We start from the raw sequence: 22135 nt of genomic DNA on the forward strand, positions 1-22135 counted from the left end.
TCTGTTGTGACCCATTCCATCCACCTATGGAATTGCAGCTCTCCAGGCCCTCTGAATGTGATCCATGTTACCAATGTCTGTGACCCACCTGAGAACCTGTTTCTTCTGAAAGGACTGGAACCTTCTGCTTCCCTAGCTTTCCCTAACCTGACATCCTTCCATACCCTGTGACTCAGTTCCCTGTCTTCAGATAGAGTGGCACTGAATAGGAGTCATTAAGATCTCTGCCACTTGAAATCCTCAGCTCTCTGCTAGGGCTTCACTGAATGGGTAATGATAATGCTGGTTCTAAACAGCAGCAGCAGCTGGGGAAAGAATGTGCTCCCCCAGCCAGAGGCTGAGCCACTGAATACTGAGATCCCAAGTTCCTGTTCTGAACCCTGATGATCAGTTCCTTTGATGGGCCGTTTGTGGCAGTGCATGTGTGTTTGGTTGGCCCATCACAGTCACAGGTGGAGTCATGGAGCTAGGGGCAGGTAGCAGCCTCGAGCTCCCAAGTTCTTGGGGGCATTTTAGAACAGGAACCACTTTGGGAGTTCTGAAATAGTCAGCTTTGACCCATTGCCAAGAATGCACATTTGGTGATACGTGGGATGAAGCAAGCTGATCAAAGTACACAAGTGCCATCAGTACAGGGGAAAGCAGAGCCAGGTGAAAAGCCCGCTGTGGCTTGGGGTAAAAATGCAGTGATTAAAGTGATGATGGACTGAACCTCATAGGCAAATCAGGAAGAATGCAATAAACAGGATCAAGGAAAGGTGAGGGAGAAACGTTTAAATGGGAAATTGGGAGGAGATGGGGAAGAGAAAGGAGAAAGGCCAGGAAAAACAGATTTAAGGAGTTGCTGCTTCTTTGAAAGCCAAGAAGCTGTTAGAGCAAAGAGTACAAGATCTCAGATCTTTGCAGCCCCCTGGCTGGGAAGGTTGGACTGGATTTTGTTCTTGAGCCCAGGCTACCTGGAGCACAGCCTCAGGAAATCAGAATGTGTTCTCATCACTCACTTTGTGTTCCCAAACAGAAGAGAAGAGAGGGAGGGTGGCCACCTTGATCCAGCTGAAGCATCTCCAGGAGGCCTTTTCTGGATGTCACATCGAGGCTGCCCTTCTACCACAACACGGAGCTGGTGATCCCCGAGTTCGTGGACATGGCTTTGCTCAGCAATATCCTAGAGGCCTATTCCTTTGTCTCAGGTAGTTGTTCAGTCTCAGCTGGGCCAGGTCTGAGGCCTGGGGCTGGGTAGAGCCATCTCCTGGGTGGCCATCTCTGGTCTTATACTCAGGAGAGAAATGCCTCTCATAACAGAGGGGCTCTGTGGTACTGAGTTTTGAGATGAAACGTTTTCTGGTTTGAAACTTAAGCTTTCTCTAATTTGGCAAATGGGGGGTTCTAAGAGCTTTATCTTGCTGAAAAATATTTGGTTTCTTTTTGGGCTCGGGTGAATGAAATAGCCTGGGACTACTGTTGGCTTCTGTCATTAAGCATTTAACTGTGATATGTAAGGCCAGAATGGAGTATCCTCAGCCTGATTATTTCTATGCAGTGGTTCTCAACTCCTCCCAGGGTGTGTGTGTGTGTGTGTGTGTGTGTGTGTGTGTGTGTGTGTGTGTGTGTGTGTGTGTGTGTGTGTGTGTGTGTGTTGTGTGTGTGTGTGTGTGTGTGTGTGTTTATGTGTAGTCTGTGTTTGGGGGGTTGTGTGAGAAGTTTGATAACCTTCTGGGAGACATGGAGACAGAAAGTATGTGAGTCTGGGAGAGTCTGATATTTGCTCCCTCCTTGGTTCACAGTTGTTTCTTTTAGAAAGATGGCTGACTTTCTCCTCAAGATCATTTCTTGAGAACAGGTGCTGTTCACATAAAAGGAGTCATTTAAATATACCCAATAAAGGTGAAATTTTAAAAAATACATGAAAATGCTGAATAGTTTGAATGACCAAATTGATTTTCTTCTGCTTGAGTGAGTTTTTAAGGTTTTGTTAGTTTGCTTTTCTTTATTTTATTTGGCCTTATGTCTATGTTTGTTGTATAAAAGGAAGGGACTGAGGTTCTGATTAGGTTTCCCCTGGGGGACTGGTTTTACTTTCTAGTTCTCTGGTCAGGCTTGATATGTGGTGACCTCAGAGTTCAGGTGCAAAACTTGACACTTCTATTTACAATGGCAAATCTGAGCTAGGGTTGAGGATAAAGGCAGTTCATGGCTTTTTGTTGAGAGAGCATCTTGGATGACGTGCAACCTGATTTTAGAAAGGAGGACTTCTCAGGAGCCTGGCTGGCTCCTTTGTGGTTGGCAAGATGCGGCATGTAGTCTTCACATGCCTCAAGTCCAGGGTTCTCTCTTTTCAGATCAGCAAAGGCTCAGGTCATCAGTCAGCTCCTCACCTCCCAAAGGAAGTTCAGTGCCTGGGGCCTCCTTACCTGGGCACCCACACATCAGAGAAATCTCAGTTCTGCCCATTCTTCTAGGCTATTCTGGAGAGAAAGGACACTGGAGCTAGAAAAGAGATGTTTGAAACTCTGGTATCATGTTTTCAGAAGCAATTAAATTGATGATCTCCTCAGTTCTATAGTGAGGACACCCCAAAATGAAGTGGGGTGTGGCAGGGAGGGTCTGGAGTTTCCAGGCCTCAGATGACACTTGCAAATAAGCTGTTGTAAGAAAATATCTTGGGTGAGAGCAAACAGGCTTCTGGACTTTGGAACTCTACTCAGCACAAGAAGTACCTGGCGGCTTTCCATTTTGACCAGGATGACCCTGAGTTGTGATCATTGAATGCCCTGGTGTTTACCATGTGTCTTATGATCTTGTTAAGGTGAAAGGGTACATGGCCCTGTTTTTCTCTCCCCTTCAACCTTTTTCCTTCCCACTCCATATTCTGGAATTAAATATTGCTTAGGATGCAGGAAGATAATGCTTCTTTTAAGTAAATATGGGCTGAGATAAAAAGAGAAGGAAAGGAAATGGAAAGTGGAGTGACTAAAATAAAATGCATTAGATCAAGTAAATAGACTTGGTGGCTAAAAATTCATTCTGAGTGTGATTCAGAACACTGCCTGACTATAAAGGAAATGAATTAAAAAATTTAAAATATGGGGGGCTTCCCTGGTGGCGCAGTGGTTGAGAGTCTGCCTGCCAATGCAGGGGACACGGGTTCGTGCCCCAGTCGGGAAGATCCCATATGCCGCACAGCGGCTGGGCCCGTGAGCCATGGCCACTGAGCCTGCACGTCTGGAGCCTGTGCTCCGCAACGGGAGAGGCCACATCAGTGAGAGGCCTGCGTACCGCAGAAAAAAAAAAAAAAAAATTAAAATATGAAGGTGAAGATAACAGCCCCTGACCGCTCCTATTTTCTTCCACTTTATCAGTTGCTTCATCCATGTGGTCCATCATTTCAGGAACACACTTGCTAATACACGTAACTCCTTTATTCCTTTGTCTACTTTCTGGTTAAACCAACAGGCAAAATCCCAACTCTTAAGTAAACCCTTCTTTCTCCCCTTTCTCCCTCTGCACTCAAGTAACCAAACACTGTTACAACTTTGCAGGTTGAAACCATTAAGAAATTCATGGAATTTGGCCTTAGCTGAGGCTTTGTAATACTGCGTCATTCTTTCTATTTGCTTTTGGATACATCTTGCTCCCATTCTTCACAATACCCATTTTAAACCTTGACCAAGGTATGATTTAAAATATCTGTTTATCAAAATGTACCCGTATTTGGCAAATGCAAACTAAGAAAAAAAGGCAGCATTAATGAAGAAGGGTTAAAGTTAATATATAAAGAGCTCTTACAAATCAACAAAGGATAAGTGTCCCAAAAGAAAAGTGGACAAAGGATAAGAATCAGCAGTTTGCCAAAGAAAATATACAGATTACTGGTAAAACATAAGCAGCTCAATGTCTAGCAATTAAACAAATGCAAAATGAAACCAACAGTGAGGTTAACTTTTTTTTTTTTTTTCTGCGGTACGCGGGCCTCTCACTGTTGTGGCCTCTCCCGTTGAGGAGTACAGGCTCTGGATGCACAGGCTCGGCCTCCGCGGCCATGGCTCATGGGCCTAGCCGCTCCGTGGCATGTGGGATCTTCCCGGACCGGAGCACAAACCCGTGTCCCCTGCATCGGCAGGCAGACTCTCAACCACTGCGCCACCAGGGAAGCCCCCAAGGTTAACATTTTAATTTTATAAAATTCTCAAATATTTGAGCAATTACATTTATAATTTCAATTTTGGAGAAAGTGTAGGGAGATGAGTACTTGCACATATTGCTGATGGGATTATAAATTGCTATAGCCTCTCTAGAAAATGATTTGGGAACAAATGTCAAAAGCCTTAAAACTACATATAGCATTTAGCTAGCAATTCCACAACTAGGAATTTATCCTAATGAAATAATTAGGGATATGGGTCAAAATTTTACTGTGAAGACAGTTTATCTCAGAACTGTTTATAATAGTAAAAAAAAAAATGTAGGTGAATATTAATTTAAGTAGAAAGATGTTTATGATGTGCTGTTAAGTAAACAAAACCTGTTACCACACAGCATATACAGTATAATCCCATTATGTGTGTATATTCATATGTATCTATAACCACATTTTACTACAAACTATATCTGGATGCTGGGATTGTATGAGTATGTGTCTGTGTATTTTTAATTCTCTTTTGCTTAGATGTATTTATAAGTGTTCTATACTTCATTGATATTAGTTTTGTAATAAGTAATGTTATTTTATTGAAATTTTAAAATTTGAAATATATATATGTGTGTATATATAAATAAATATATATATATATATATATATATATATATATATATATGTAAAATTACCACTGCCTTACTCTTTTCTGACTTCTCTAGCTGAGTATCTAAATGACCTGAACGTTACCACTTAGATGTGCCATAAGTGTTTCAAATTGAACCTGACCTGGAATGGAATATTGTCCCCTTTAAATATGCTTCTTTTTTTGAAAATTGAACTATAGTTAATTTACAATTTTGTGTTAGTTTCAAGTATACAGTAAAGTGATTCAGATATATATATATATGTATAATATATGTAATGTGTAAAAAATATATATTTAAATATATACTTTTACATGTAAAAGAATGTATATATTTTATATATATAAAAAGAATATATATATATGTTCTTTTTCAGATTCTTTTCCATTATAGGTTATCACAAGATATTGAGTATAGTTCCCTGTGCTATACAATAGGACCTTGTTGTTTACCTATTTTATATATAGTAGTGTGTATATGTTAATCCCAGACTTCTCATTTATCCCTCCCCACCTTTCCCCTTTGGTAATAAGTTTGTTTTCTATGTCTGTGAGTCTATTTCTGTTTTGTAAGTAAGTTCATTTGTATCATTTTTTTAGATTCCACATATAAGTGATATCATATATTTGTCTTTCTCTTTCTGATTTGCTTCACTAGTATGATGATTTCTAGGTCCATCCATGTTGCTGCAAATAGCATCATTTCATCCTTTTTTTATGGCTGAGTAATATTCCATTGTGTATATATATACATATGTATATATATATATATATATATTTGTGCCACATCTTTATCCATTCATCTGTCAGTGGACATTTAGGTTGCTTCCATGTCTTGGCTATTGTAAATAGTGCTGCTATGAACATTGGGGTGCATATATCTTTTTGATTAGAGTTTTCTCCGGATATGTGCCCAAGAGTGGGATTGCAGGATCACATGGTAACTATTTTTAGTTTTTTAAGGAACCTCCATAATGTTCTCCATAGTGGCTGTACCAACTAACATTCTCATCAACAGCGTAGGAGGGTTCTTTTTTCTCCACACTCTCTCCAGCATTTATTATTTATAGACTTTTTAATGATGGCCATTCTGACTGGTGTGAGGTAATACCTCATTAGAGTTTTGATTTGCACTTCTCTAATAATTAGTGATGTGGAGTATCTTTTCATGTGTTTGTTGGCCATCTGTATGTCTTCTTTGGAGAAATGTCTATTTAGGTCTTCTGCCTGTTTTTTGATTGGGTTTTTGTTTTTTTGATATTAAGCTGTATGAGCTGTTTGTATATTTTGGAAATTAATCCCTTATCAGTAGCATTGTTTGCAAATTAAATATACTCCTTATTTTGTGTACCATCTAGGGCATCACCTATACTAGAAATATGATTTTTAGCCTTTGATGCATCTTCTTCACTGCCCATATCCAATCACTTACAGTTGGTCCATTTCACCTTTCAATGTCCCTGAAATGCCTCCCTTCTACTTTATTCCCACTGTAACTGAGTTGGTTTAAGCTCATTCATGTTTTTGCCTGCTTTGCCATAATGGCATTTTCTATGGTCTACCAACCTCCAATCCGTGTTTTGTAGTGAAACGATGTTTCTAAAATGTAGGTGTGATGATGCAATTCTTTTTACTTTTTAGAATCTCTTTGTGGATCCTCGTTGTATCAAGGATAAAATCCAAACACTTTTTTATGGTTTAACAGTTAGAGTTGTTTTCAGCTGCACATAGTAGAAACCTTCAATTTGGTGGCCTAAACACATAGGAGTTATCTTACCCACATAACAAGGAGTCTCGAGGTAGGTGGTTGCTAGCATTAGCTCAAAAATGTAGGGGCCAGATTCTCTGTGATTCTCATGACCTTTTTTTTATGCTTTTCATCTCATGGCTGCAAAATGGCTGCTGTTGCTCTTGCCTTTTGATTCAAGATTGAAAGACATATGAAAAAGGAAGGAGGTTCCAGCCGACCTCATCTCATGTTTCATAGGCTAGACCTGTGTCATATGGCCATTTCTAGCTGTAAGAGAGGCTGGAAAAATGAGAATTCTAGCCTTTTCAACTTCCAGACCAGTGGTTCATAATCAGGGGTGATTTTGCACAGTAGGGAGATTTCTGCCTATGTCTGGACACATTTTTGGCTATAACAACAGGTGAGGGTTGCTGCTAGTATCATCTAGTGGGTGGAGAAACATACTACAATGCATAGGACAACCCCTATGACAAAGAATTAACTTTTCAAGATGTAGGTCGTGCCAAGGTTTAGAAAACATGCTAGAATAGAGACAAGCAAGAGGCAACGGACTTAGGGATGGTTTGAGGTACTCCAATATGCAGTTTTTTATGTGGCTTACCAGGGCTTTTATTGTCTAACCTTGACTTCTCCATGCTCTTATTTAATTATAGTCCTCCCTGACTAAGGCCTCACTTCAACTATTCTAAACCACCTGCCTAGCCTTTTCTCATCTCTTTTGCACAGTTATTTCCTTATCCAGGAACTCTTCCATTCAGTCTTGGACTGGCTAACTCCTTCCCAGTCTTTAAAGCTCTCTCAGTCATCTTCTCCCCTTATTCCCTACTCTGGCTTAGGTGCCCATCCACCTAAGAATCATCCATGTGTTCTCCCTACACGTGTTTGGTTTCCTCTATCTCAGCACTTGGATTGGAGCAGTAAACACTTCTTGTTCTAACTACTTGAAAGCAACCCCTTGGTATCATAATATAACAATTTAAAATGAGGATAATCTCATTAATAATAATAACCTCATTAATAACTTCTAGGAAGGTTGTTAGAAAGATTAAGCTGAATGATTGCTCTTTTTAATTTAATGTTTTGAATTGATAATACATTCTCCAGCCTCACTCTTCCATTCTTTTGTGATTTTTCTTTAAAAATCACCTTCTCAGTGAGATTCCTTTTGGTCACTTTGTCTACCTCCTTCCCTCCAGCACACATTTAACATATCATATCTTCTTTCCTATTTTTTCTGTTTTCTCCTTATCACCACCTAACATACCACCTATTTTATTTATTTATCTTGTTTATCATCCATCTCCTTACTAGCTTACTAGAATGTAAACTCCCAAGAGCACAGAGATTTGTGTTTCGTTTATTTACTGCCATATCCTCAGCATCTAGAATAGTGCCTGGCACCTATTAGATGCTCAACAAGTTAGTGAATGAATATTGCTCAGTGATCAAACAATAAAAAATGACATGTAGTAAGAGGTCTTACTCCAGAGCTGTCTCCTACTTCTAGTCCCCACATTTGATACATACCAGGCTTCTCTGCATCTTTCCAGAGTTCTTTGTGCAGATATAAGAAAATATGAGCATACAGTCTCACCTTCCCCACTGTTATACACAGGTAGCATATCCTATATACTGTTTTGTACTTCACTTTTTTCACTGAAAAATGTATTTTGAAAATATTGTATTTAATATCAGTGTATAGAGAGCTTCCTCATTCTTTTAGACAGCTACACACTGTTCCATTGTACAGATGAATCATAGTTTAACCAGTCATGGCCAGTGGGAATGGTTCAAATCTTTTCAAACAGGACAACAAGGCTGCAATAAATAACCGTGGCATACATACGTGTTCAAGTGCATTTGCAGAATAAATTCTCAAAAGTAGAATTGCTGGATCAAGTGTACAATAATTATTATTTATGATAAGTATTACCAAATTGGCATTTAAAGAGTTTCACAGATTTACTGCTTATAAGATGTATGAGAAAACCCTGTTATAGTATTTTCAAACTGTTGGATTTTTGACAGTCTGGTAGATAAAAAATAATATCTAAATGTTATTTAATTTTTGTTTCTCTAGGTCATAGGTCAGGAAACTTTTTCTTTAAAGAGCTAGATAGTAAATATTTTCAGCTTTGTAGGCCATACAGTTTCTATTCTAACTCTCAACTCTGTGTTGTAGCATGCAAGCAGACATAGACAAAACATAAATGAATGGGCATGGCTATGTGCCAATAATAAAACAGACAGCTGGCCAGATTTGGCTTGTGAGCCATGGTGTGCCAACCCCTGCTTTCGGTGAGCATCTTTTCATATGTTTAAGAGCCATTACTTTTCTGTGAACTATTAATATTGGGTTGGCAAAAAAGTTCGTACAGGTTTTTCTGTAAAATGCAATGGAAAAACACGAACGAAATTTTTGGCCAGCCCGATTTTTTTTTTTTCTTTTTTTGGTCCATTTACTTTATTGGTGTCTTTTTTGCTCTTTCTATGTGCTCTTTATATATTAGGTCTCTGTTACATATTTCAAATATTTTTCCCAATTTGTCATTTAACTTTGCTTACAGTAATTTTTTTCATTGAATAAGTTTTGGGGGATTATTTTTTTACTTAACCAATATTCTTTGGATGTTTAACTGCCACTATAGCTGTGCAGACCATGTAGTATTTAACCAGAATTTGAATCACTTTTCCTATGAGATTGGCATGAGGGAGGTGGTCTCAGCAATGAGGGAGAGTAGACCAACATTACTCAATTAATAGTCACAAATTTGGAGATTTAAGAAAGTATTGTAATTTCTGTTTTCTATTATTATTATTCTATTATTTATATGGGAATCTGGTGAAGGCTGAGAACCTTTATGTCTCTAGGCCAAAGGCACTGTTGACTCACAGTAAATTTTTGTGGAATAAAGTAATCATTTATTGACTTATAAAATAAAAAAAAATCCAACAGTTGGAATATCCCCTTTCGGAGAGTTTGGTGAAAGTGGTACTTTCATACACAGCTGTTGGCAAGATAAAGTAATGTACCATTTTTGAACATTCATTTAGCAATTTGTATCAAGAGGTATAAAAATATATACCCTTTTGACATGAAGATTTCTATTCTGAGAATCCATTATAAAAGCAGTAAGTGAAACAAACAAGCAAAAAAGGAAGTAGTGTTAAGCACAAAAATGTTCCTTCCATCATTTTTACTAAAAAAGAAATTTGCAACAACCTAAGTATCCAAAGGTAGGAAACTGTTTTTATAGCCTATGGTGCATTCACTGGGTAGAATACTATGTAGCCATTGTTAAGTAGGATTGACTGGAAGACTGTGGAGCAATACAGAAAGACATTTACATTATATGAAATGTGTATCCTTGGGGCAAAGAATGAATAAGTGGAGCACAGAGGATTTTTAGGGCAGTGAAAATACTGTGTATGATGGATACATGTTATTATACATTTTTTGAAACTGATAGAAGGTACACCACCAAGAGTGAACCCGAATATAAACTCTGGGCTTTGGGTTATTATATGTCTATTAGGTTCATGTGTCAAATATAATAATTGTACCAAATTATACCAAGTGTAACAAATGTACCGCTCTGATGGGAGATGTTGATAATGGCGGAAGCTATTGCATGTGTGGGGTTGGGAGGTATATGGGAAATCTCTGTACCTTCCACTTAATTTTGCTGTGAACCTAAAACTGCTCTAAAAAAATCATCTTAAAAATAAACAAAAAGTATATCCAGAGAAAAAAATATAAGTTGTATATAAACTGATTATAACCAAGTAAATATAAATTTATATAAGAGAAAGAAAGAACAGAAGAAAATGCACTTCACTGCACTTCATAGTGTGTAGTTATATTCAGGTTGTAAGATTATGGTGATTTGATAGATTTTTTTCTATTCCCTACTCTTTTAATATTGTATTATTATACATAAATCATTTGTCACATATATATGCATATATCCTTACTGGCATATATCTATTTATCCACATATAATAATTGAACTTTTAGAAATTGTGTATTCATGATTTAATTCAATAAATACTTAAGAGATGGGCACCGTGAGCAAAGAACTGGCTGGATGCTGTGGCAATCCAAAGTGAATCATACGGATTCTCTTCTCAAATTTCTCACTGTTGTATGGGGAATATAGTGGTTACATAACTGATTATAATACAACTATATAAAGTGTGCCTAGATTGGAGGAGCTAATTACACTCCTCCCTTCCATACTCAAGGAGCCAGAAAAGCATCAGAATACAGTATCAACTTGCCCAGTAAATAAGCCAGATCAGATAATGTGTCAGGGCCTTCTACCTAGCTGCCCTTGAGTCCTGGGCTATAGAGCTGCAGGTCTTTCCCACTGCAGGTAAAGAAGAGTGAGTAGGGTGGATTAGGATGAGGTGGAATAATGAAAGGCCTCTTCTGGGGTGTTTTTTGCCTGGGGGCAAGAGAGGGGGAGTAGGAGAAGAGAGGGGAAGCTGAAAGAAGTGAAAGCAAAGGAGAACCAGCACCAGAAGGAAGGAGCACCAGAGCCAGCCTAGTGGGCACAGTGATTCTCCAATACTCCTTCCTGGGGAAGAAAAAATCAGAGCTGGAAAGAGAAGGAAGGAAGCTTTCTCCAGCATTTCAGAGAAGGCAGAATTGTTAATGGGAGTCTTTGTTTTTCTATAGGGAGGGGCAGAATCCCATAAAGAGACATCTTCACAGTGCCTTAAGAATTCAGAGAAGAGTTTGTGCTGAATACTCCCTGATTCTACACAAGTCACACTGTTCTCTTTAAAGCCTATTTTTTAAAATCTTTTCTTTTCCACTCAAGGGATTGCAAGCTGTAGGACCAACAAGAAAGTCCATGCAGGGAAAAGATTACGTTTGCACAGACCTCAGCTGAGCTGGCCTGGACTGGTGTTACTGTTCTCTCCTACTGAGTCTGTTGGGCATGATCTGACTTCCAAGGGTGCAAATGAAATTAGCCCCAGGACCTCCCCATAGGCCCTCTTCCTGCCAATGAAAACAATGACCCTGCAGGAAGCAAGATATAGCAATACATTTATTTTTATTTATTGAGGGAAAACTACCATCAACAGCCCTCTCTATTCTGCTTCTTGGTCAATTAACAGCTATCTGGATCTCCTCAAGACAGGTTAGATCATTGCCTAAGAGGAAGTGACCTGGAACAGAGAGAGATAAAGCAACCACAATAGAACTACAGTTTGATTTTTGTAAAAGAATGATGAAGAGAAACAACACAAATTATATCAGCTGTGAAAATCAGTCCTGAGTCACCTGCTCAGGCAGGATCCAGTGAGACTCAATAAAAACTCCTTGCCCTCTCTGGTTGCTTTTACTGGGTTTCTCTGGGAATCCGTGTCTGAGACAATTGTAGGCAAAAAAAGATGTTTTCTGATCTGGGAAGTTAAGACAGGACAGGATGGACTAGTTACGCTAGAGGGAGAATAGTGGTTTCCAACATTCAGTTCAGTAACCATCTTCAAGTTAACCTATGTTATAGGTGGGGTGAGGGCAGGTTGTGAAAAAGAGACATTAATTCACAGGGAAGGGAAGATGGGATGAGAAAAGAAAGGAAGGGAATAAGGGAGAGAAGGAAAGAGGGAGGAAAACAGATAGATGGATAGAGGAATGAGAGAGAGGGAGGGAGGGAAGGGAAGGGGGAGAGAGAGGGAGAGAAAGGAGGGAAGGAAGGAAGGAAGGAAGGAAGGGAGAGAGGGGAACAAAATAAATAGAGTGAGAGTAAGTTATCAGTTATTGCCAGGATCTGGGATAATCCCTTTATGCTTGTCATCTGTAATATCTTTACCACAATTCAGCAGAGTTGGTAGTGTTATCGTTGTTTAAAAGAAGAGTCTGAGATGAGGCTTCAAATACAGGTCTGCCTGATGGTTTTCCACCCTGGTAAAAGCATGGATTTGTACATCTTTTCTAGAAAGCCTTTTCAGATTCCCATATTTGAACTTAGCTTTTCCACTCACCTTTGCATTTCCAGAAATCCTTCTTCATGTTTCTGTAGTTGGACTTCCCTTTGGTACTGCAACGGATAAGGCCATCTTCCCTGCTGGGCTGTTAAGCTCCTCCAGGCAAAGAGCTCACTCAATACTCTCAGTGTTTGCTGAATATCTGTTTGCTCGATGTTGGCTGGACAGAGTTCAGTTTCAGCTTCCTTCTCTCTCCCTTTCTTTCTTTCTTTCTTTCTTTCTTTCTTTCTTTCCTTCTTCCTTCCTTCCTTCCTTCCTTTCTTTCTTTCTCTTTTCTTTCTTTCTTTCTTTTCTTTCTTTCTTTCTTCCTTCCTTCTTTCTTTTTTCTTTCTTTCCTTCCTTCCTTCCTTCTTTCTTACTTTTTCTTTCTTTCTTCCTCCCTTTCTTTCTTTCTTCCTTCCTCTCTTTCTTTCATTCTTTCTTTCCTTCTTTCTTCCTTCCTTCCCTCCTTCCTTCCTTCCTTTCTTTTTCTTTCTCTTTCTTTCTTTTTTTCTTTCTTTCTTTTTCATTCTTTCTCCCTTCCCTTCTCTTCCTCCCTCCCTTCTCTCTCTCTCCCTCCCTCCCTTCCTTTCTTTCTTTAAATGAGATATAATTTGACATAGAACACTGTATAGATTTAAGGTGAGAACATGTTGCTTTGATACATTTCTGTATTGCAGTATGATCACCATTGTAGCATTAGCTAACGCCTTTCACGTCATATAATTACTATCTTCTTTTTTTGTGGTGAGAACAATTAAGATATAGTGTCTTAGCAACTTTGAAGTCTATAATACAATATTGTTGTCTATAATGACTATGCTGTGCATTAGGTCTCCAGGACTTATTTATCTACTAGTTGCTAGCGTGTACCTTTAAACAACATATTCCCAGTTCTTCCACCCCACAGCCCCTGGTAACAAGGGTTCTACTCTGTTTTTATGAGTTCAACTTTTTTAGATTCCACGTGTTACTGATATCATATATTATTTGCTTTTGTCTGACTTATTTCATTTTAGCATAATGCCCTTGAGGTCCATCCATGTTATAAATGGCAGGATCTCCTTCTCTTTTATGGCTGAATAATGCTGTAATATATATCACATTTTCTTTATCCATTCATCTGTTGATAGATACTTAGGTTGTTTCCATACTTTGGTTATTGTGAATAATGCTGCCATAAACATGGGAATGCAGCTATCTCTTTAAGATGGTGATGTCATCTCCTGTTTCCTTGATAACCCAATAGATGCAGAAAAAGCATTTGACAAAATACAACTTTCTTTAATGATAAACCCTCAAACTGGGTATAAAAAGGAATATATCGCAGTTTAATAAAGGCAATATATGACAAGCCCACAGCTAACAGCATACTAATTGGTGAAAGGTGAAAGCTTTTTGATCACAAAACCTCCACCATTTTACTAACCCCTTTACATTTTTGATGTCACAATTGGCCTGTTTTTATATTGTGTATTTTTTAACAGACTATAGTGGTTTCGGTTATTTTTAGTACCCTTTTCCTTTAACCTTTATACTGTAGTTAAGTGGTTAACACAGCTTCACAGTACAGCATTAGAGTTTTCTAAATCTGAAACTGTATATTTATTGTATATTTACCTTTACCAGTGTGTTGTATACTTTAATGTGTTTTCATGTCACTAATTAGCATATTTTCTTCTTCATATCTGAAGGATAATTTTGCCAGGTAAAGTATTCTTGGCTGGCAATTTTTCTTTCAACAATTTGAATAGGTCATTCCACTCTCTCCTGGCCTGTAGCATTTCTGCTGATAAATCCTCTGATAGCCTAATGAGGGTTCCTTTGTAAGTTTATTATCTTTATTCCTCTGGCTTTTTAAGGATTCTCTCTTCTTCCTTGATTTTTGACAATTTCATTATAATGTTCTTGGCGGTCTTTTGCATTGAGATAGTAGGATGATCTATTACTTTCATAAACTTGGATGTCTAAGACTCTCCCTAGGTTTGTGAAGTTCTCAGCTAGCGTTTCTTTAAATACTTTCTGCCCCTCTCTTCTCCTCTGGAACTCCAGTTATGCTATATTTGTGTGTTTGATTGAATCCCATAGATCATGTACACTTTCTTCCCTCTTTTTCATTCTTTTTCCTATGTTCACCACTGATTGGGTTATTTCAAAATTACTGTCTTCCTGGTTGCTTATTTTGTCTTCCATTTGATCTACCCTGCTGCAGATTCTCTCTGTTTCATTTTTCATTTTAATCATCAAACTCTTCAGCTCCAGATTTTTTGTTTGGTTCCTTTTTATGGTTTTTAACTTTTTGCTAAATTTCTCACTTTGTACATGTATTTTTTTCCTGATTTTATTGAATTGTCTTCTGTGTTTCTTGTAGCTCACTGTTTCCTCAAAACAGCTATTTTGAATTCTTTATCAGCTAGATTATAAGATTTTTTGCTTTTGAGTTCAGTTATTGAAGGATTATTATCTTTTGGTGATGATGTGTTTTCTTGATTCTTCCTCTTTCTTGTAGTTCAGACACCTCCTCACATCTTTACTAGTTGCTCTCAGATAGGGTATACTGTTTGTTGATCCTGTTCTATCTGGGGTTCTCTCTGACCTTGTATTTATACACCTGCTCTGTACTTCTTGCTCCCTCTTGTGGCAGAATTCTTAAGCTTTTATGTCTTCTGCGGTTCTTACAACTCACCTGGCTGGCTGCTGGAAATCTCTCTTGTTTTCCAGAAGGTAGCACTACAGCTCAAGTTTGTGTTTTCTCTCTTGCCCACAGATACTAGTCTGTTTTTCTAATAGCACTGCATTCACCCTGCTCACTCCTGCTGCCAATCTCTGAGTGCAAACAAGGAGCCACCACAGAGTGAGGGGGGGTGTGGGTTTAGTACTTGGGGCATTGGGGGTAACCACCAGCTGGTGGGGATATCCTTGGCTGAAGTTCTCCCAGGGGCTCTTGAGTGGACTTCCTGCTGAAGCCCTGAGCACAGACAGCAGGAACCATGCCCCTTTAATGCCTTTTGATGTTCTTATTAGCCTTTTCTGATCTTCTCCCTTCCCCCAGTCATAGAGGTCCTGTTTCCAGTACTCCTAGTGTTGCTGGAGAAAAATGGGTTTCTCTTGCAGCGTCCAGCGTAGCTGGGGTAGCCGGGCACTCACACTGTACTCTCCTTTTAACCTGTGGACAGGTCACCACAGGATAGTTCAGTTTGTTACTGTGTCAACTTGTGGAGGGGGCAAAGCTGAAAAAGTTCCTCTTTCCCTCTCTGCTGCATTCAAACTCATGTGTGTGTGTGTATGTGTGTGTGTGTTTTCCCTCCAGTGGTGTGCTCTAATCACCTCCAGGGGGCTGGAATTCTACAAATTCTCTCTCATCTGTGGGTATTTGCCCAAGTCAGCATTCTCCAGGTTTTCCCCAATCACGGCTGGGAGTTGTTGAGGCAGGTTTGCTCGCTCTGCTGATTCTGCAGCCCAAACCAGTGTTTGTCTGTCTATTACCAGATGAACAGGTAAGCAAGATTTCTCCCTGGTCCCTTGGCATATGATATTAGATCACACAATTCCCACGGAGGCACTGTGGTTTATGGATAGATACCTCATTAGTTGTACAAAAAGTAAGGATGTCTTACACTACCATGATGTTAATGTCAGTCCCTTTTTACTATGTTTCATTGTTTGTTGACTACTCTTATGTTGACTCTTCGTGTTTTCTTTTTTCTTCTTTAAACAGTTTTTATTTCACATCGTCCCTTTTTGTATTCAATCATATGCGTACATTTCTTCCCTTGCAGTAAACATTGGACTATTCGTGTTTTCTATTTTTTTCTCTATTCTTTTCTTTGTACCTATACTTTGTATCTATTTTACTCACATCACTGTCATTTCAGTGGAGGTTTCAGAGAGAAGGAGGGATCATAAACACATGTGTTCAGTATACTGTGTTCAGACTGATAGAACGTTTTTTGGGTACAATTTGAAACGTATAAAACCTGAAAATGCCTAAGCCCTTTGATACAGCTGTTCTGTTTCTAGATTAACTAAACTGTAGAAATAATTCTGCAATGCATAAAGAGATATATACAAGGACAAAAAGATACTGACTTTAGCATTGATTGTAATAGTGAAAAATAGGAAACAATTTATATGCTATCAACAAGGAAAAGGTTAAACTTTGATGTCTGTACTACAGAAGAATATGCAGCAGTCAGAAAGAATACTATTGACATATGTTGAAACCTCTCTAAGATATATTCTTAAATTTAAAAAGCAAATATAAATCATATATGATTCCATTTATATTCTTTAAAAACCCACAAAACAATATATACATTTTGATTCATACTTACAGGTGAATATAGATTATGGATCTAATTTACTGATGTCAATCTTGGGTCTGGTCAGATTGACCACGCCCTTTGACTCAAGGCCAGGCATGTCCCAGTGCTCTCACATGTGGAAGGTGAGAGCTCTTCATTCAGAGGCGCTCATTCTGTTGAACACATCATACAGGGATCATCACTGGGCCCACTAAGTATATTACTCATCAGCAGAATGATTATTTTCTTCTCTCACCACGAAAGGGCTTAAATTACTCCCCCACAAATTAACCTGATGAGTGTTTGCAAAAATGCCCACACTGGCTTTCAATCTGTGATTGTATAAGTTATCTATTGCTGCACAGCAAATTACAGATCTTCCTCAACTTACCCATTGTAAATTTAAAATATCATGTCAAAAATGCATTTAAAAAAATTTTTATTTTGTATTGGCCTATAGTTGATTTACAATGTTGTATCAGATTCAGGTGTACAGCAAAGTGATTCAGTTATATGTATACATATATCTATCCTTTTTCAAATTCTTTTCCCATTTAGGTTATTGTGGAATATTAACCAGAGTTCCCTGTGCTATACAGGAGGTCCTTGTTGGTTATCTATTTTAAATATAGTAATTTGTATATGTCATTCCCACACTTCCAATTTATCCCTCCCCTCTACCTTTCCCCTTTAGTAACCATAAGTTTTTTTCTAAGTCTGTGCGTCTGTTTCTGTTTTGTAAATAAGCTCATTTGTATCGTATTTTTTTGCTTCTACATATAAGCGATATCATATGATATTTGTCTTTTCTCTGTCTGACTTACCTTTACTTAGTATGATAATCTCCAAGTCCATCCATATTGCTGCAAATGGCATTATTTCATTCTTTGTAATGATTAATATTCCATTGTGTGTGTGTGTGTGTGTGTGTGTGTGTGTGTGTGTGTGTGTGTGTATATATATATATATATATATATATATATATATATCCATTCATCTGTCAATGGACATTTAGGTTGCTTCCAAGTCTTGGCTATTATAAGCAGCACTGCAATGAACATTGGGGTGCATGTATCGTTTCGAACCATGGTTTTCTCCAGATATATGCCCAGGAGTGGGATTGCTGATTCATTGGTAGCTCTATTTTTAGTTTTTTAAGGAACTTCCATACTGTTCTCCATAGTAGCTGTACCAGTTTACATTCCCAGCAACAGTGTAGGAGGGTTCCCTTTTCTCCACACCCTTTCCAGCATTTATTGTTTGTAGACATTTTGATGATGGCCATTCTGACTGGTGTGAGGTGATATCTCAATGTAATTATATCTCTGATAATTAGTGATGTTGAGCATCTTTTCATGTGCCTCTTGGCCATCTGAAGGTCTTCTATGGAAAAGTGGCTCATTTAGGTCTTCTACCCATTGTTTGATTGTGATTTTTCTTTTGATATTAACAAAAATGCATTTAATACACCTAACCTGTGGAACATCATAGCTTGGCCTGACCTACCTCAAATGTGTTCAGAACACTTACATTAATCTGCAGTGGGGCAAAATCATCTAACACAAACCCTATTTTTTAATAAAGTCTTTAATATCTCATGTAATTTATTGACTACTGTACTGAAAGTGAAAAACTGAATGGTTGTTTACGTTCAGAATGGCTTAAGTGATCATGTGGCTGACTGGAAGTACAGCTCACTGCTGCTGCCCAGCATCAGAAGAGAGTATTGTACTGCATATTGATAGCACAGGGAAAGATCAAAATTTAAAATTAGAAGTATAATTTCTACTTGAGTGCATATTGCTTTCACTAAATTGTAAAGTTAAAAAATCATGTCTAGCCATTGCAACTCAGGGACCATCTGTACCTCAAAACAACACATATTAATTATCTCTCTGTTTCTGTAAGTCAGGAATCTGGGATTGGCATAGCTGGGTTCTCTGGTTCAAGGTGTCCCACAAGGCTACTGCATGACCAGGGTTGTGGCCACCTCAATGCTCTACCAGGAGAGGATTCACTTCAAAATTTTAAATTCCAGTAAAATAACGTTATTTATTACAAAAGTAATGTCAATGAGAATAGAATACTTAAAAATACAGCTAAGCAAAATAAAATTTAAAATACACAAAACATATTCATACACTTCCAAGCTTTGAAGGCTGTTAGAGGCCACCCTTAGTTCCTCGCTATGCAGTCCTCTCTGTAGTACAGATCATAGCATGGGAACTGACTGCATCAGAGCAAGCAAGTGAGTAAGTTAGAGAGAGAGAACATGAGTAAGTTAGAAGTCAGTCTTGGGTTACCTGATCTCGAGTCATCCATCACTTTTGTTAGAAGTAAGTCACTAGGTCCAGCCCACTATGTCCAGCCCTTGGAGGGAAGGGCTTGCGTAAGAGTATGAATACCAAGAGGTGGGGGGTCATCTCAGAAGTTACCTACAACTATGATTAAAAGGTAATTCAAGGGGTTGCAGGAGCAAATTCAGAAGCAAAGATTTTTCTGGTATAAGCAAACGGCACAGTTACTTGCTTCTAGTAAATGCTAAATAATATTTTCTTTTTAACTTTTCATTTTGAAATAATTTTGAAGTTAAGTTACAGGAATAGTAAGAGAATTCCATACACTCTTTACCCACATTCACCATTTGTTGAAAATTATATTTTAAAAACATTATGCAGTTTGTCACATGGAAAGGCAATATTTGTAACCATCAAAGCTTTGAGGTCTGGTGAGAGGCGTGCATCCTGTGCTGGAGTCATATTTACTCTCTGCATATATAGTGGTCATCTCTCAAATGTTCTCTTCTTCCTCCTCCTCCAGAAAATCCTGAGCGAGCAGCCCTGTACTTTGTCTCTGGTGTGTGCATCGGGCTGGTCCTCACCGTAGCTGCCCTGGTGATGAGGATCTCTTGCCACACAGACTGCCGGCAGCATCCCCAGAAGAAGTTCCTGCAGGACCAAGAAAGCAGCAGCAACAGCAGCGACAGCGAGGATGGCAGCTCCTACGCGGCATCCGACATCTCAGTCAGGAGACATCGTCGCTTCGAGAGGACTTTGAACAAGAACGTCTTCACCTCAGCGGAGGAGCTGGAGCGTGCCCAGCGGCTAGAGGAGCGGGAACGCATCATCAGGGAGATTTGGATGAATGGCCAGCCCGAGGTTCCTGGCACCAGGAGCCTGAACCGCTACTACTAGGGACAGGAGCAGGAATCCACACCCCGCTGTTAGCCGCCTGGTAGAGAAAGGGTTCCACAAGGAGGGCAGGCACAAAGAGTTGAACGCAGCTCTGCTAATGTTATGGTGGCAGAAATAAGCAGGACATTCCCATTTTCTAGCCAGGAGGACTGATTTCTCCCTTTTTACTAAATTTATGGAGAAGTAGAAAAAACAAGTTGGTTCATCAACTTTTCCAGGTCTTGGAATGGTGCTGAAAACCCTTCTCCAGCAATGTGGATGGAGATTAGAGAAATGGAACTTGTGGTTTCTCTTGATTTCTGAGGATCTCAGAAGTTTCTGCAGACTTCATTGCTATGTGTTATTTCTTTACAAAAGGAAATATTATTACAGCATGAGGGCTAGGAAGAGCAGGGTTAACTTAACCCAGTAAATGCAACTTTCTAAATGACTCCATGCTATGGAGGTGATTTTGATCCAGATAGCATGATCAATGCTTATATTGTTTAAGGTCTATTCTTTCAATCTTGTGTTGCAATGGCAACCTCAGGGATTAAAATCCTATTTTTTATTAAAGTTCCCACTTCACTCATGAAAATGAATAATGTATTATAGGAGATGTGTCAGTGAACTAGAAAAATGTCAATAACCTCAAAGGATGAAGGTTTTATTTTAAATAGCTTATAAAGAATATATTAACATGCAATTAATGCTACATGCATTTGAAAATGCAGCACAAGAATAAAAGCTGTGTTTTTCCCCCTTTTGGAGAGAAGAAAATTTTGTTATGACTCTAGGTAATCATGATTTTAAACAATTTGTTTTAAAAAAAATCCTGTTTGGATTTCTAATAAAAGAATGGGAATGGGAGGTGAGGAATAAAGCCAAAATGAAGTTGGGATAAAAAATAAATGTTACATAAGATCTTTTTTTGTTTTATGTTTATCTCTGTGGTTACACTTACCCTAAACAGCAGCCCTTTTATATAGTTGGGTATGGTCTTTTGCCAGGCCCTTCAAATAGCTGGAGAATTGTGAGAAACTGGAGAATGGAGAAATGGCCCCTAGGGGCTTTTCATTTTCTGTATGTTTCTGTTATGATTACAGTATAGTTGAGTGATTGTTAAGCTGATAGAGGAATAGAAGACTTACCTAAGGCTAGAAATAATATGGTGGCCTCATACTGAGAGGGGAAGTTGGTAAGGAAGGAAGAGGGGCAAGGCTGAACCACATTTAGAAATGGGTTACAGAGGAGGAAGCAGCATCCTACAGCCTGATAGACGGCAATAATGCATTCTATCAGTCTGTCAGATCGCTTCTCTGGCCATGCAGTGGGTTGCTTAGTCAGCCTGTCTGGATGCTCCAGAGCCTTCCTAGTGGATTTCCCCCGTTCATTGGCTTTGTCATCATACCTGAGAAGATGGTTGGGAGACTTCCTCAGCTGGACACTCTATTACTTTGGGAACTCACTATCTGTGATAGGGGCTTGGAAGTCTGTCTTAAGAACTGAACGGTTACAGATATCTGTTTCCCAAGGAGGCAGTAGTTTGCTTGAAACCCTCAACGGCTGGCTTGATTATACCTTTTTGAGTGATCTCATTGGCTAGTAACAACTGCCAAAAATCTTGTTAAATCTGCCTGTCTGAATCTGGGTTCTTACCCTTGTGGTTTCAGTCCCTTGGTAACAAGTGCAGGGATCATCCCATTCCCCTGGGCTTTAGATTAACACCATCTATATTGGCTTGTGCTACTTTTTCAAGTTTTTATTTCTTAAAATTAATTTTTATTGGAGTATAGTTTCTTTACACTGTTGTGTTAGTTTCTTGCTGTACAGCAAAGAGAATCAGTTATACATATAAATATATCCGCTCTTTTTTCGATTTCCTTCCCATTTAGGTCACCACAGAGCCCTGAGTAGAGTTCCCTGTGCTATATACTAGGTTCTCATTTGTTATCTAATTTATACATAGTAGTGTATATATGTCAGCCCTAATCTCCCAATTCATCCACCCCCCTCCCCTGCTTGGTAACCATAAGTTTGTTCTCTACATCTGTGACTCTATTTCTGCTTTGCAAATAAGTTCATCTCTACCATTTTTCTAGGTTCCACATATAAGTGATATTATACAATATTTGTTTTTCTCTTTCTGAC

At 38.7% G+C, this 22135-nt stretch overlaps 1 protein-coding gene across 4 annotated transcripts in view; it reads left to right on the plus strand.

The window, feature by feature from the left end:
* The window catches only part of EVA1A (eva-1 homolog A, regulator of programmed cell death), a 70852-nt gene extending 48943 nt beyond the window's left edge, over positions 1-21909 (plus strand). For 3 of the 4 annotated variants that reach the window (XM_079941323.1, XM_079941321.1, XM_079941322.1), the window contains 2 exons: positions 1019-1190; positions 19632-21909. In XM_079941323.1, the coding sequence (XP_079797449.1) occupies positions 1145-1190; positions 19632-20005 (420 nt within the window). In that variant the 5' untranslated portion in view covers positions 1019-1144 and the 3' untranslated portion in view covers positions 20006-21909. The remainder of the gene's footprint in view (positions 1-1018; positions 1191-19631) is intronic. The other variant, XM_079941324.1, reaches the window with a different exon arrangement.
* The last annotated feature ends 226 nt before the right edge of the window (positions 21910-22135 follow it).

Source organism: Stenella coeruleoalba (genome assembly GCF_951394435.1).
Source record: "Stenella coeruleoalba genome assembly, chromosome: 13".
Lineage (NCBI taxonomy): Eukaryota > Metazoa > Chordata > Mammalia > Artiodactyla > Delphinidae > Stenella > Stenella coeruleoalba.